At 30.4% G+C, this 17,650-nt stretch overlaps 1 protein-coding gene across 3 annotated transcripts; it reads right to left on the bottom strand.

Moving 5' to 3' along the window:
* Positions 1 to 12,387: 12,387 nt before the first annotated feature.
* Positions 12,388 to 15,131, bottom strand: LOC107908087 (mitochondrial outer membrane protein porin of 36 kDa). 3 transcript variants are annotated; one of them, XM_041088754.1, is made up of 7 exons: positions 14,893 to 15,044; positions 14,746 to 14,813; positions 14,213 to 14,323; positions 13,933 to 14,019; positions 13,555 to 13,763; positions 13,074 to 13,386; positions 12,388 to 12,795 (listed from the first exon to the last, which is right to left on the bottom strand). In XM_041088754.1, exons 1-6 carry the CDS (start codon positions 14,939 to 14,941, stop codon positions 13,080 to 13,082), a joined length of 831 nt encoding a protein of 276 aa, XP_040944688.1. In that variant the 5' UTR covers positions 14,942 to 15,044; the 3' UTR covers positions 12,388 to 12,795; positions 13,074 to 13,079. The 3 variants fall into 3 exon arrangements, with proteins under 3 accessions (XP_040944688.1, XP_040944687.1, XP_016690846.2); XM_041088753.1 differs by having other exon boundaries at positions 12,388 to 12,779; XM_016835357.2 differs by lacking the exon at positions 12,388 to 12,795 and having other exon boundaries at positions 12,814 to 13,386; positions 14,893 to 15,131.
* Positions 15,132 to 17,650: the final 2,519 nt, after the last annotated feature.

Raw genomic sequence — 17,650 nt, 5'->3', positions numbered from 1 at the left:
AGCATTTTTCCTAGGTGGGAAATACTTAACCAAAAATCTTTCTGCTAATTCTTGCCATGTAGATATGGAACTTGGTGGTAATGAATTTAACCATACTCGTGCTCGATCTCGCAACGAGTATGGAAACAACTTCAACCGCAGTGCATCTTTAGTCACACCGGTTATCTTGAATGAATCACTCACCTCCATAAACAATCGAAAGTGGAGATGTGGATCTTCCGTGGGCATACCACTAAATTGGTCCACCATTTATAGCATTTGAAACATCACTCGTTTCAATTCAAATTGGGTTGCCTCAATATCTGGCCTTCTAATTCTTGGGTTTAACTCACTGAAAAGTGGCACAGCATATTGTCTGATGCATCGATCCCTATCATCAGCAATGAGGATAGGATTCCGTACATTATCGGCTTCATTACCTTGGTCTTGATTCTGATTTCCAATGTCCATCTCGACTTGTCTTTGAGTTGTTCATTCACGTCTTCTTTGTCTGAAAGTTCGCTCAATTTTATGGTCTACAATGAGTAAACTGATAATTCAATCTATGCTCATAAACACCTGAGAAGAAAATCACAAAAATTAAAAAAATAAGTTAGTAATGTTATAAATAAGTCAAATTGAAAATAAATAATTTCGTGAGAAAAAAAGACTATGGCAATAGTCGACAATCCCCTGCAACGGCGCCAAAAACTTGTAACACTGGGGTTTGTGTAAGTGTACACAGTTGTTATCAAGTAATAAGTAAGTATCGAGTTATCGTCTCCACAGGGATTGCATTTGTGCTAAGTCACTTAATTTTTAAAATTATATTAACAATTTGGTAAATAAAAAACACAATATAGTTTGAGAAGTGATGATTTAAACTAAAGGCAATGATCCCTAATGCAAATTATCCTAAGTATGCAAACTATATGAATGAAAAAGATTTTAGTAAAATTAAACACAATTTGCAACAATTATAACAAAAATAAACTAGGATGATTACTTTAATTAAACTCAATTTATTATCAACATGCTTAATAACATTCAAAAAAACATTCTAGGGCAACTCAATCTTTCATGAGTTTGGAAACCACATTAGGTCCTTTCGGAATCCTTTACTTAGTAAATACGCATTTTACTGATCCTTATTTACTAAGGGTTTCTTAGTATCTGTGTGAGGTAATAGGGACGTGTTAGGTTTGAAACAATTTAATCACACAAATCTAAAAACTATGCAGATAACAGAGCTTGGTAAGAGTTATTATGCAACCTACAATTCAATCGAGTTAGGATCTAAATTGAGCATGCTCATTTCAATTATGTGTCCATTAGCCATCGTCTGCTTAGGATCGCTTAGCTAATTCAGGTGCATTTCAATCACGTAAGAACGAAATACAAACTTGATTTTAATTGAAAACATGATCGATTGGGGTACAAACATTATAAGCATGAATTAAATAAATATTATTTAATCAAAATAATCATCTTAGCTTAAATAAAATTAAGCTATCATTTTTGTAAAAAAGAACAAAGAACACATAGCAAACATCTTTAAATTAAATTTAAAGAAAATAAATATTAAACCCAATTCAAGTGGCTGTCACCCAAGACTCTCACTGACGCTTCTTTGTGTTGCTCCTTTGCTGATGGCTCTCCAAGGTGGCCGACCAAGGGTTTTTTAAGAGGCTTAATTGCTAAAATCCTTATGCAACGATGATGAAGGGGAAATATAGCTAAAAGAGTTGAGAGAATGATGAATGAGTGAGAGATGATGAGATGAGGGATGATTGAAAAAGTGAGAAATGAGCTCTTATTTATAGGTGAGGCAAGGGAGCTAGTTTGCTAAAAATAGGAGTTTCCATCCTTTGAAACTTCCTCCAAGAGTGGCCGGAAATGAATTGAGGATAGGTGGCTGATTCTTCCTTGATTTTTGGTCAATTTGAGTGCCACAACAACTCAGGACTAAGACTCGGTCATTAGCAAATCTTCGGGAAAATATTTGATTTCTTTAACTCTTTAAGGACTTTACATAATTAAACCAAAAAATAGTTTATGACATCCATGTGCAGCTAAAAATTGGGTTGACTTGTTCCCCGATTTGGACAGTTTTGCAATTAGAAGAAAATTCTCAGACCTGTCCAAAAATAGTAGATAGTTTAGAGGACCAAATAATATAATTTAACCACTTTAATTAATCAATTTACTTAATTAATTAAAACCCAATTTATTAATGAATTATTAAAAATGAATTATTAAATATAACTTTATATTTTATTATTTAATTTAATCATGCATGGCCCACTTTATAGCTTAAAAATGTAATATGCTCAAATTAATATAAAATAAGCCATTTTATGCATGAAAACTATATAATAAAGTATAAAATCACATTTTAATAATTTCATGTCCTAATTTCATATTTTCGCATATTTCATTAATTTATTAAACAATTACTTGGTTTTAACAACAAATTTAAGTAAAAAGGTAATGAATTATATAGAAAAAATCCTATATATTTTTCAGTTTACACACCCCCAAACTTAAATCATTGCTTGTCTCGAGTAATGTTCATGCACAATACAAGGTCTTGCTAAGACAAATTTTGCTAAGAGTGTAAGTAACATCAATCTTTGTCTCATAATCATGCAACAATAAATTCATGCTCATAGATCTTCTTTATTAACAAGTAACTCATATACAAACATTTTGAAAATTTTATTCTAAGTTTCAAGATATGTCAACATGAATCATAGTTTGCATGTATGTCCCAGCTATACATAATATTCTTCTTTCAACACAATTTTTCATCAATCAAGCAAAACAATCATAAAGCTTATTTATGATCTTCATATGTTGAACTTAATACTTCCTCTCCACTAATGTAGGTGACATAATCATCAAACCAATATGTCTTTCATAAGGTTGTAATGGGGCTCGGTTAAAGGTAGGGATTTTAAGAGATGAGGCATTTCGGTTTCAAAATCTTAACCTTTAACTTATCTTAGATTTCTCGAAATTCAACCTTTTTCTTCAAGTGAACATGTGGAATTCCCCCAAACTTATTTTGAACTCATACCCGTACATTTTCTTTTTAGAGACTGAGCAAATTTTTCTTCACTCTTTCTTTGTCTTTGTTGTTATTTTTTTTTCTTAAGCATGCGCACATACATCTTTATGAAAATTTCCTCAAATTTTGATTCCCAAGACAACTTTAGTTAAGATAGGTGCACAAAATTAGGATAATTTTAAAAAGATGGTACTAGCTTATAATGTAGGTTTATTACAATGAACAGGCCTTTATGCTCAAAATTATAGTTTCAAGGGTCTAATATCATAAGGTGAGAATGAAAAGGCTCAAACAATCCAAAAATGGTGCCTATATCATTTTAGATTTTTATATCCCATAGGATTTTGCCTCAAGAAAGTTACTAAGTCAATTCTAAAGATATAAACCTTCATGCATGTCTAATCTCAAGAGAAACTAAGTTTTCATGGCAAACATTACCTAAGACTAAGATCATAAAAACATTCCATTTTTCATGATAACATACAATCACTCAAATAAAATCATCATTCATGCTTGCATAAAAGCTATCTTATTAAAAAAAATTCTCTAAACATTCACTTATTAAGACATACTTATGAAAGAATGATTTGAAACATACTTGAAAATTTTAAAAATTTGAGCAATTTGCCTTACCCCCTTTAAAAAGAAGCAATGTCCTCATTGCGGGAATAAAGTAATGAATGAAAACTGAACACCAGGTAAGGTTGTAAAGAGAGGTGAGTCATTAAGACTGCTTAAATACCAAGTCTTTCCTAATTACCCAATCCTAGATATGTTCATTCCCATTGCCACATCGCTTAATCTTTTTCTTTCTAAAGAAGTATTTATTCATGCTTGCTATGTTTTATTTTGCAAAAATTAAATCCTAATTACTAAAGAAATAAATTCCTAAAGACCTAAAAATAATTAAATAACTAACAAGACAAGAATCCCTCCTTTTATTTTTCTGACTTATCCCCCTTGTCTTCTTTAGCTCCATCTTTGCTTGCATCTTTAGTCTCTTCCGTCCATGTCTCAAAGATAGCATCTGGGAACTCATGAACAAAAGTATTAGAGATATTCTTAAAAGTATTTTGAATTGAATCATCTTTAATTTTTGCATATTTCCAGTAAGTTTGTTGCTGATTGTGCATGAATTTGCACATATCCATCAAAATTGACAACTCTAATTTCCTTGAAGTATTTGTAGAAGTCAGCATTGGAGTTGTCTAATCAGGTTCAACACTTATCTTGACTGGTTCTTTTTCTGGCTCAACCCTAGGTTCAAGTTTTTCAGCTCCTTTAGCTAGTTGAGGACTATTTGGCTCCTTATCAGATTCTTCTTCTTCAGTGTCTGTAACTAAATCATGTTCAGTTTCTGTTTTATTTGTTGACTCTTCAGTTTCTGGCTTAATTGGTTCCTCTTGCTCACCTTGGTTCAACTCATGCACTCTTTCTACCAATCTTTCAAGATCATGACTTGTAATACAGCTTTGAATATACTGCCCGTTTAGGTTTGCTTGTGTGAGAGATGATGGGATAAGGGATGATTGAAAAAGTGAGAAATGAGCTCTTATTTATAGGTGAGGCAAGGGAGCTAGTTTGCTAAAAATAGGAGTGTCCATCCTTTGAAAATTTCTCCAAGATTGGCCGGCCATGAATTGAGGAAAGGTGGCTGATTTTCCCTTGATTTTTGGTCAATTTGAGTGCCACAACAACTCAGGACTAAGACTCGGTCATTAGCAAATCTTCAGGAAAATCTCTAATTTCTTTAACTCTTCAAGGACTTTGTATAATTAAACCAAAAAATGGTTTATGACATCCATTTGCAGCTGAAAATTGGGTTGACTTGGTCCCCAATTTTGGAGGGTTTTGCAATTAAAAGAAAATTCTCAGACTTGTCCAAAAATAGTAGGTAGTTTAGAGGACCAAATAATATAATTTAACCACTTTAATTAATCAATTTACTTAATTAATTAAAACCCAATTTATTAATGAAATTGTAACACCTTTTACCTGAGACCGTTGCTGGAGTCGAGCACAAGATGTTACCTGACTTAACTTACTAGTTCGAAGTATAAAAATTTGCTTTTAAATTAATCCACTCACGTTCAATCAATATGTCCCTAAAAAGGGTCCACGAGACCCTAAAACATGCAACAGAAATGGTTCGGGTCCAAACCGGGAACATTAAAAATTTTCCAAATACTTAAATAAATCAAAATAATTTATTTCACTATTCACAATAAAACTGTCTACTTGCGTGACAGTCACTAATTTAATTATAACTCGAGTTACAAAACTCAAAATTTAGATCCGTAAATTTTTCCTAAAACTACACTCATATATCTTCTTATCATAAAATTTTTGGAGTTTTTGGGTTAGCCAAATAGAACAGTTAATTCGTTAAAGTCTCCTATGTTTCACTGTCTGACAGTTCTGACCTCTATTCACTAGAAATCAATTATCTCATTGTAAGGGCTTCATATGGTGCTTCCGCTTATTTCCATTGAAAAAAACTCACTAAGGAATCTAGAAATATAAATTATGACTCATAATTCTTCCTGTACAATTTTTAATGATTTCCTAAAGTTAGAATTGGGGACTTCAAAAACCATTCTGACCCTGTCTCACTAAAATTCAAATATTACAAAATATAAAATTTCTTTACCTAAACTGTTTCTTTCATGTGAAAATAGACTCAATAAGATTTAATTCTATATCTCATTCACTCTATAATTTCATTTCTACTATCCTTGGTGATTTTTCAAATTCACGTCAATGTTGCTGTCCAAAAACTATTCCATTGCAAATTTTTACTCTTTTATAATTTCTTTGTATTAACTATCATTTAGGCATACATAACACCGAAACATGTTCTTAAAAATTCATTTCAATAGCTAATCATTATCGAGTATTTACATGCTATTCATTAGCCATATCATAAGGACACACACACACAAAATGACTAAGTCCCTATACATGTCATAACTTAAAACGTTCGAATCACAAAATACCAAGATGGTCTGTTGATAGTATGAAATGATCTCCAACGCCCTTACGATTCTCGAATTGGCTTGGCAATACTATAAAAAGAAGGAAAATAAAGGGGGTAAGCATAAAGCTTAGTAAGTTTACAAGAAAATAAATAACAACATTTATCATAAATAATTATACTTATAAATTATCATCAAGTATCATGATCTTTAATTTCTTCTTTACTTAATCTCTTACTTGTTTACTTACTTGCTCACTTAAAAAACTCATGATTATAACTTACTCCTCCCTTGCTGAAAATTTTTTCTCAACTGATAACTGAGATATTTTTAACCCTTATAACTCACCTGAATCTATTTATTATCCTTTTACTTGAACTTTCATGACATATCCCAGATATTGTCTTACATGAGAATTCTCATATCGGTGCCCATGCCATGTCCCAGATATGGTCTTACATGGGGTCTCATCCCCCTAATGTCATGACATTTGTATATGATACATTCCTAATGTTTCAACGGGACTTTTTAACACTGATTCTCTATCATCTCATACTTGAGTCAACATTAAATAATTTCATGAAATAAGTACATAATTGCTGGAAAATAACAACATAATTGATGGAAAATAAAAAAATTAATAATAATTATTGAAATATTGCTTTTATTTACCGTAAACTTACCTCGGTACAAAATACGATCAAATCTAGCAACTTAGTCCTCAACAATTTTCTTTCCCCGGTCTAACTCCAGATTTTGTTCTTCTTGATCTATAATAGCAAATTTAGCTTATTTAATACTCACATTCATCAAAACAGTCCTTGACTCGAACTTTGGAAAAATTATGTTTTTGCCTCTAAACTTTTGCATATTTACACTTTTGCTCCAAACCTCAGAAATTAAACTTCATGCCTTATTCTTATGTTTTATGATATGCTAAACATCTTTCCCTTCTATTGAAACATCAAATTCTCACTCTAACACTTACTTATGAACATTAGGTATTTTTACCGATTATGTCGTTTTACTCGTTTTCACTTAAAATCGCCTAGAAAAAGTTGTTTAACATAATTTCAAACTTCATATTCTACCATAAAACATCAAAATAAACACATTTCACCTATGGGTATTTTTTCTAAATATGAACCCTAACATGAACTAATGGTAGAATAAGCTAAACCGAGCTACGAGAACTCCAAAAACGTAAAAAAAAACATTAAAATCAGGGCTTGGATGCACTTACTATGAGCTTGAGAAAGTGAAGAAACCCTAGCTATGGAGTCCCTTGAAGTTTCGGCCCTTATGGAAGAAGATGAGCACATTTTGCCATCTTTTTCCCTTTTAATTCTTTTTATTACCAAATGACTAAAATGCCCTTCATTAAAACTTTAGTTATTTTTATCTATGCATGCCCATTTTTGTCCATGAAAATCTAATGGTCTAATTACCATTTAAGGACCTCTACTCCAATTATGTACTTCTATTAAATCCTTTATCATCTAAAGCTCATATTTACCCACTTTTGTAATTAAACCCTAATATGCAATTTAGACATGCAATCACTGAAATTTCTTATCGGTATTCTAACACATGCATCCAATCAATCGATAAATCATAAAAATTAATCACAATAAACTTTTCTATCTCGAATTCGTTGTTTCGCAACCACTGTTCCGTTTAGGCCCTATTTCGAGATGTTACAGAAATATTAAAAATGAATTATTAAATATAACTTTATATTTTATTATTTAATTTAATCATGCATGGCCCGCTTTATAGCTTAAAAATATAATATGCTCAAATTAAGAAAACTGCATAGCAAAATTTCAAACAAAAATTAAGAAAACTGAAAGAGTTCCAGAGAATTGAGAGTTTAGAGAGAATAGAGAGAGTTGGATTTGAGTACAAAGAATGAAAAATGATCTGATATTTCTAGGAAAAACTATCATTGGGACTTTTAAAAAATTTTACCGTTGCTAACATTTAAAAAGTCGTTGGGAAAATGATCATTAAAGGAAAGCGCGTCCAGCTAGACGCGCTTTCACATTCTCTCTCCGAAAATGACATATTTCCCTAATATTTAAGAAAAAACCTAAAAGACGAATTAAAAAAAATACATATCTCTCTAATTTAGCCGTTTTTCTTACTCCATATATTAAAAAAAATTAAATAATGTATGTTTTAATTTTTCTAAAAATTTTGTTTGAAATTATAATTTTATATTCTAGTATAAAAATAAAACTTTTTTTTCAAATCTCAGTTGAACATTTTGCAAAGATGTTATTTGTCCGATTCAGGTGCATTCTAGAGGTTAATGTGACAAGAGGTTTATATAGTTTATTTTAATATATGCTATAGGAATAAAAAGTGGGTAAATATCATTCCAGATTGATATAAATTAAAATTCCATCTTAAAATTTTTTAGGTTTAATGATAAATTTGATAATTTGTTTACATATTTTGTCAAAATAGTTTTAATTATATTTTTGAGTCCTTTTTTTATTATCAATCTTTGTTCTTTTTTTCAAATAGTTTTTTCTAACTGATTTGATAAAAGTTTAACTTAGATAATGTGGAATATTATTTTTAATGAGTTGTAAATTTATTACCTAGGTAACCCAATAAGATAATTTCATATTAAAAATAATAAAATAAATAAATCTTACATGAAATTAAAAAATAACTCTTAATTTAAAGAAAATGAATGTAATTATCTAAAAAAAGGCTTCAAAACGAATGCATACATGTGTTTACTGAGAGGTTTCAAAAAGATAATAAATCAAACAAAAAATATTGAATGTGTGCATTCATTTTGAAAAATCTTTTTAGATAATTATATTTATTTTCTTTAAATTAAGAGTTATTTTTTGAATTTCATGAATAATTTATTTATTTATTGTATTATTTTTCTCATGTAATTATTTTATTAGGTTATCTAAGTAATAAATTATATTTCATTAAAAATATTCAACGTACGAAATTTCATATCATCCTGTTAAATTTTTTAATAGTACTTTCATTAAATTAGTTAAAAAAACAATTTGAAAAAAAAGAACAAAGGTTGATGGTAAAAAAAGACTCAAAAATACAATTAGGGTCATTTTGACAAAACATAAAAACGTTAATGACCAAATTTATCATTAAGCCAACTTTTTACAATAGATTTACATATAAAAGAGAAATCTAAATTGAATGAAGTCTGCAATTTTAATTTTTTTTTAATCGTAGAATTAAGGTAAAAGAACTTATTTAGCCTCAAATTCTGAAGAAAAAAAAAGTGTCATTTTCTTTTTTTAGCTTTTTTTTTTTTTTTTTTGCTTGCCTTTCAAATAACTGTGTTTGTCATTTTAGCTTAAAATGGACACAAAAAATTTAACCTACCGTTAAATATCTGATGTGGCACCAAAAAAAAATAATAGAATGACGTGAAAATATTTGTGTAATTTCACGTAGGAAAAAAGGTTAGGGTAATTAAACCCAAAATATGAAAACGTAATAAAACTAAAGAAAAGAATTCCCCTCAATCACTATAGTAATCGAGGGTTAATAGAAAAACCAAAAAAAAAAAAAATCCAGCAAAAATGATTTGAGATCTTCATTCCATATCAAATTCCCCATTCATATTGAATCACGTCAGTCTGTTTTTTCTTTTCACAGATATCTTATGGTTTCAATAATGGGATTATTACTATGGCAAAGACTGAAGAGGTATCAAAATGTCTCCAGGAATTGCTATCTAATTCAACAACTTCAAATATGACATTTAGTAGGGTTTTTGACTTCATATTCGAGCTGATGATTGATCAATTTGGCCGTTATTTATTCCACAAATTGATTGAATTTGTTGATGAAAACCAGTTGCACATGATAATGGAGAAGCTAACACTTCCTGACAATTACATTTACTATGCATAAATTCACAAATATGGAAGCTTCGGGGTTTACACTTTGAAAAATAATTTCATTTTAATTGTTGTTAGAATAGAATAGAAAAAAAAAATTAAATTTAAAGTAAAACATAGAGCAAAGTAAGAAAAGATAACATGTAATGTTTATTAATACGACTTAGATTCATCAATTTTAGAAGCCTCGTTTAGTGAATAATTTTATTCAACAATCATCTAAAATACCTATTAGCTTAAGCTTAATCTACCCTTACAAAAAAAAATTGCAGCCACAACACCGACATCAATTACTATAAATCATTCCCCTAAATACCTCACTTAAAAATCAATAAAACTCTTCAAACAATACCTGAAGAGTCACAACTTTTACCAATAAATTAGCAAACTACAAATGCTAAAGACACTCTAGAAAACTGCACACAAAGTGATGCCACACTGTTGCTTATTTATAAGTCCCTTCAAGATCATCCAATCGCATTTTGATAAGCTTTAAACTCTCTTTTAAAAGTTAAAATTATCTTATTGATTATTTTAAATATTTATCATATAAAAACTTTCATAATAATCAAGTTTCTGATAATTTCAAACACTCTAAATGATAAGGATAATAATAAATGTAAGTATCAAACTTCTCTCTTACTTCTTTAAGGTTTTTGATTGAAGAATAATGCCCACCACATGTTGTAGCACGAAATTATTTCTTCATTTACTACTCAATAAGAATAAATCATGAGTTTTGTCATTCAAAAGTCAAACATATCAACTCAAAAATTTCAAATTAGGATTTTATCTATTGTTGAAATAAGATGAGCAGTCTGAGCACTTTTCAATCAAAAAAGTGATCACTATTGTTGAGAAATCACCAAAGATTACTTGTGTCATCAAAGCTTTCAGCGATGAATTCGAAAAGCTAGTGATTGAATATTGAAGTGGCTTGATGTCGTCAATTCTCAAAGTATCTACTTGATTCAATTCAAGGTGACTGCTATACAGATTTAGGTGAATTCTTTATTCTTTAATTTTTTTAGGTTTTCATATTTTGGGTCTTCTTGCCCTAAACCTCAATTTTTTCACGCCTAGAATGTCATGTCATTCTATTATGATTTATGCTTGGTGCCACATTAGATATTTAGCAGTAGGTTAAAATTTTCCATCTATTTTGAGTTAAAATGATAAACACAATTATTTTAAGGGTTAAAAAGAGGCTGAAAAGGAAATAAAAGGTTAAATGATTCTTTTTTTACAAAGTTGAAACGTTAAATAATTAATTCTCCCCAAAATTAAAACTGAATAACTGTAACTTTCCACGTATAGATGGGTAAACAATACTTAAGTCACTAAACTACTAGTAAATTTATGTTTTGGTCACTTAACATTAAAAAGTTACAAAATAGTCGTTGAATTATTTGAATATTTTTATTTAAGTCATTGAATTATTCAAATATTTTTATTTAAGTCACTAGGTTGTTAAGATTTTTTTTTTATAAAAACATTTGGCTAACGAGCTCCAAGCAACGATTTGATAATCAGTACAATAGATTAGTACCCATCAACGAGTAGAAGAATATACATTTAGATCCAAGTTTATCTAAAGGTCAGTGTTGGAGATTGGAGAAGAGATTTTAATTCGTAGATTTGTGACGAATAATGTTGTTTAATGAAAAAAAAAGCTAAATTGTAAAAGAGAAGAAGAATGAAAGTTTTCAATCGATACAAGTAGTGCAAATAGATAAGGCTATATAACAGTGGTTTTAATAGCCCGGCGATTTAAATGATAATTTTCGAATAATTCAATGACCATTTTATTTTGAAGTTAAGTGATTAAAACATAAACGTATTAATAGTATAATAACCTTGAATGTAATTCATCCCATTTATAATGCCAAGACTACGTAATGAAGGAGGAGCTAGATAAATTAAAGTATCCCATCGTCATGTTCTGTCTTTCTTCTCAATTCCATCTATTCTCCCTTTCTCGTCCCTCTCTTTTAAGCTTGTAACATTGCATCTTTGCTAAAATACATATTTCAAGAATAAAAATATCATAAAAGCTTTTATATTAGAAGTTTAATTATATATACTCCCTATACTTAAAAAATAGGTAAATTTATTCATGTATATTAGATCAAAGAGTAAATTAATTCTTTCGTTAAAAGTTCTTTATGTTGCTACAATAAAATTTGATTTTTATATATCAATATAAAATACACATGACACATCACATCACTGGCCGATTATACCATCAATCACACCAATTTTTAACAGTACAATTTGATAAACTTTTTAACAAAAAAATTAATTTGCTCTTTAATCTAACATACATAAACTAATTTATAAAATACACATGGCACATCACATCACTAGCCGATTATACCATCAATCACGCCAATTTTTAACAGTACAATTTGATAAACTTTTTAACCAAAAAAATTTAATTTGCTCTTTAATCTAACGTACATAAACTAATTTATCCATTTTATTACGAGTAGAAAGGAGAAAAATGCAATTTAGGTTCTAATTCCATGGTGGTTTCACCACATTTGAACTATTCTTAAACTAAATCAATTGGCATCCGTTAGCAGCAGCACTATATTTTGTTTAATTGGGACGAGGAATGGACTCCACTAATAAAATTAGGTAGTGCGACCTTACCTTCTCCCAAATTCCAGGTCCTTCAGGGCTGAAGCAAAAGCACATAATTCCATTCCGTATGCTACTAATTTACATTACACTAACAAATTGATCAGGCTCTTGCATTGCTCCTCCTTGATTAAGCCACGATTGGAAAGCCCCCTTCCTTTTCTTATTAGATCCTCTTTCTTAAGATATTATAATTTCCTCATCCTCTGCCTGCCAAGTTTAATGACTGAAACAACTTAAGTAATAGCATGTAAGCAACATTTGCATTTCACAGATGAATAGGCTACATGAAGCCTTGTTTTTCTAAAAAAAAAAAAAACAACGTACGCCCTAGCGAATTTAACATAACAAATTGCCAATTTCAGTTCGCCAATCACAATTATTTTTTTAATCCAAGATCATGAAAAATCCGTCAAAGCACATTATTACTCTCCCCAGTCTTCCAGACTTCCGGTTTCACCAATCAAAAGTAAAGCCCTCCCTTCATTCAAACAATGATATTACCTTTCCCTACGGCTTGAGTGCCAAGGCCAGCCCGACTTTAGCACTCTTTTCAATTGCTCTGGTGTCCACGTCTCCAGAGATAGTGAAGAGGGATTTTGGGCGCCACTCATGCTGGATAAGACCACTTGCTCTGCCGTAGTTGTTCAGTCGAGCCTTCACTGTGGTCAACGGGTCAAGAGCATGCTGTGTACCAATCGTGAGAGTGTTCTCATTACTTGAAAAGCTATGGGTCAGCTCCGCACCAACCGCTGTGTTCGTCAATGGGCTAACAATGTGGTAGTAGGAAGCATTAAGAGTGTCACCTTTATCATTTCTGTGGTTATCGACAAATTAACCTCATCAAAACCACAAGCAGAATAACAGAATACATGCACAAGCTACAGAAAGAAAAAACCAATTTACTGGAAGTTCCATATGAAAATATGGATATGTGAATAAGTAAACTAAAAGTTAAAGCCAACTGCGCCGAGGAACTACATACAATGTTAGGGAAGCAATGAGGTCAGAATGGGTGAAATTCAGCCCAGCATTCAATTTGGTAAAGTTTCCACTGGCGGTGTCAAATGAGAGATCAGTCCCCACTGAGACACAATTGTTTCCAACCACCCCAGAGAAGTTAACAAGGGGATTAGCATTGAAACCAATGCTAGTGCTTATGCCAGCATATTCATGCTGGTATTGCAGTTCCACCTGTCACAATAATGACAAAGACCATGTCATGACCACATGATGAAACCTATAAGTTTACAGAAGTAAATGACAAACATAGCTACAGCTAGCTACCTAAACTAGGATGTAGAAAATGTTGGCATTATTGAAAGAAAAAGAAGTTAATGGCATGAGTAAGGAAGTCTATTACCTTGCCAGACCTTTGATCAGGGACAATAAAACTAAAGATTGTCTTCAATCCAGGTGCAGGTTCATCAACGGTAACAGTGGCAAAAAGCTATTGGATAAAAAAAAAAAACAGAATGAGATAATACTTGAGCCAAGACTGAATTCACCCTGACAATGAGTAAAAACAGTACAAGACCAAAACATTGCCTACCTTTGTATTCATCATAATGAGATAGCATGCAATGATTATATGAACATGACCTTTAAAATTCGAAGACTTATCAAATTGTTCTACAACTTACAGTAGACTTAGTGTCAACTTTGACATTGGTTGTGATGTTATTGTTCTTCAGCTCAGTGCTTACATCAGCCAAAAGCAATTCACCTTTCTTAATCCCAGTTGATGTGATTGCCTGACATAATTGAAAAGGGAAAAAATGAGCCAAAATCATAAATCTCTAGATCAATCATAAATTCATAGGATCAGATATTCATGCGAGCGTATTGGAAAAAATTATATACAAATAAATCATATAAAATTGTATAATCAAGGAACAAACAAAAGATCGTTGCATAAACATGACAAGTAAATAAAATGCTGAATGGAAAACATGTTTTACATATGAATCTTGAAATTCAACAACCATAAAGAGAATAATACTCGGAACAAATAAGAGAAAAAAAATCATATACAAATTAATAGGCTTTGCTAAAATATGAATTACGAATTCGTTTATGACAAAGAAAACAAATTAAAACAATCGGAACTGAAGAGAGCAGATGTTTCACTATATCATCTGGAATATTTAAAAATAAAATAAAAAGAAAAACTCACGACTCCATTGGAGGTATAAGTAGTGACAGTGAACTTGTGGTCGGCCTGGTAATCCTTGTAAAGAAGATCTGAAATTAAAACAAAAACAAAAATGAACAAAGGAAGCTGAAAAGAAAAATAAAGTATAAAAGGAGAAAAAAGATTCACCTCTGGCCTTTTTGCCGATATCGGAGTAGAGACCAGGTCCTTTCCCCATGCTTGATTTTGCCGAGAAAATGGAGAGGAAAGTGAGAGAAACGAAGGCTGGTTGCGAAAGACAGGGATGAAAAAGAATAATAATAATAATTGAAAAACCGTTTTATTTGAAAATAAAAGGAGTTTTATGGACCGTTGATCATGAAGTGAGAAAGCCTTCCCCGCTGATATCAGGAATGGGCACATTGGGCAATTCGTCGCCTGATCACGTTTTAAAATTTAAAGTAAGTTTATTATTATTAGGACACACTATACAAATGGTCACCCAATTATACCTACATTCTTATTTTGGTCATTCAATTTAAAAAATTTTCAATTTAAGTACTAACATTGAATTTTTTCTGGTTGTTCACTATGTTAATTTCTAACTGTTATAACAACACATTTAGTCCTCAATACATACATATTCTATTAATTTGATCCTAATTTTAAATAATTCAATAAATTTAACCTTTCATATTTACAAATTCTATCAATTTGATCCTTAAACTTTATAACCAAAGCTTCTAGCTTTTAAAGCAAAGGCAATCCACGTCTATTAATTGTTTTATTTATGGTTGAAATTTTTCAATCAATGTACATAACCCTTTTTGTTTATTCTTTTAAGAAGTTAGTGTTAGAAATGAACTAAACACCATTAAAAATAATAGAAAATAAATATTTTAAAAATATAATATATAATAAAATTATATAATAATTTAATATTTGTAAGAAATAATTTTTCACTCTACTAGAATAATTTTAGTTTTTAATTAATTTGATAAATAATTTAACACTAAATTAGATTATTATTAATATATATTTCTTATTGTGGATTTAAAAATTAAAAATAAATAGTTACATGATAATCTCTTAATCAATTTATAAAATTAAAAAAAAATCAACTTAACAAAAGGATATTCAACTAATTCTTTCACTTTTTTTCTTATGATGTAATTATTGATTTAACAATTGGATTTTTCAAAGCCATATTTTTAGCCCTGGATTTAATTTCCAATTTTCAGAACCTACTTCGAGGACTATTTCTATGTACTTTGAAAGAAATATCATATTGTTAATAATAAGAGTAAATCTAAAGTGTTCTTTTTTAAGGTTTTTTTCATTTTCTTTAGTCAAAATTTTATCAATCAAATGGCTATACAATATTATATTTAGAAGAAAACTAATGAAAATAAAAAGAAAATGAAAGAAATGTTCAAGATAAACCCATTACTATCTGAAATTGGCTCAGAAAATGACTCATTAGTTCAGAGAAGTTTTTCTTTTTTCTTTTTTGGGTTTTACAAATTTATAGATGTAGATTGCCTCAGTTTTAAAAGCTGAAAGCTTTGGTTAGAAAGTTTAAAGATCAAATTGATAGAATTTGTAAAAGTGGAGAGTTAAATTTATTAAATTATTTAGAATCAAGCGGGTGACCAAAACAGGAACAAATTCAAATGTTAGTGCCAAAATTGAAAATTTGAAAGTTGGATGACAAAACTAGGAATGTGGGCATAGTTAAGTAATGTTAGAATTGAGTGATTCGAATCCTTATTTAAATAAAATACAGTGGTAAAATAAAACAAAAGTAAAATTCATATATAACTACACTTCTTTTATTTTATTTTAGAATAAGGTTTTTTAAACTTTATTAAACTTCATCTATTTGATACTGGTTAGAATAAGGCGTTTCAATCTTACTACACTCCTTCTATTAGAATATGGTTTTATAAGCCTATAAATAGACATAGCCTATTCCTCTTGTAATCATTCGAATTCGACATAATGAATTATCTTATTCTCTACCCGTGGTTTTTTTCCTGAAAGGGTTTTCACGTAAAAATCTGTATGTTCTTTCTTTTTCTTTGCAATACATTGTTATTATCAACGTTTTATTTTTTTCACAAATTGGTATCAGAGCTTTCGGGTTGTTCATCTCAATCATGGTAATGGTGTCTTTGAAGTATGAAATTTTGTTGTTGGATTGCAACACCAGATTCACATTGTGGCAGATAAAGATGCAAGCAGTTCTTGCACAGATAGACTTAGATGATACCTTACTAGGGATAGATTAGATGCCTTCGACATTAACAGAGGAAAAGAAGAGGCGTAAAGATCCAAAGGCATTAACACAGTTACATCTGTATTTGTTTAACAAAATTTTGCAGGATGTGATGAATGAGAAGACCGCTGCTGCATTATAGAAAAGGTTGAAACAAATATGCATGTCGAAAACTCTAACTAGCAAGTTGCATATAAAGCATCGTCTTTATGCTCATCGTTTGGAGAAAGATGTGTCTGTGCACTAACACTAAATAGTGTTTAAAGAAATTCTCTCAAACTTGGAAGCCATAAAGGTTCAGTATGATAAGTAAGATCAAGCGTTGATTCTACTTTGTTCGTTGCATTCGTCTTATTCAACCTTTAGAGACACAATTTTATATAACCACGAGTCTCTCACAATTGATGAGGTTTATGATTCTTTGACCTCGTATGATAAGATGAAGCATCTTATGGTTAAACCCAACTCTTAGAGAGAGGGTCTCATTATTCATGGGGGACAAGATCGAAATGCTGATGATGATCGTGGAAGGACACAAGAATGGAACCATCGTGGTAAATCTAAGGGTAGATCGAAGTCTTCAAATGGAGGTAAAACTTGTAACTTCTGCAAAAAGAAAGGACATATTAAATCTGAGTGCTATAAGCTATAGAACAAGATCAAAAGGGA

This window comes from Gossypium hirsutum, chromosome D02 (assembly GCF_007990345.1).
Source record: "Gossypium hirsutum isolate 1008001.06 chromosome D02, Gossypium_hirsutum_v2.1, whole genome shotgun sequence".
Lineage (NCBI taxonomy): Eukaryota > Viridiplantae > Streptophyta > Magnoliopsida > Malvales > Malvaceae > Gossypium > Gossypium hirsutum.
Note: the sequence above shows the minus strand (reverse complement) of the source record. Positions and strands in the feature narration are given on the sequence as shown.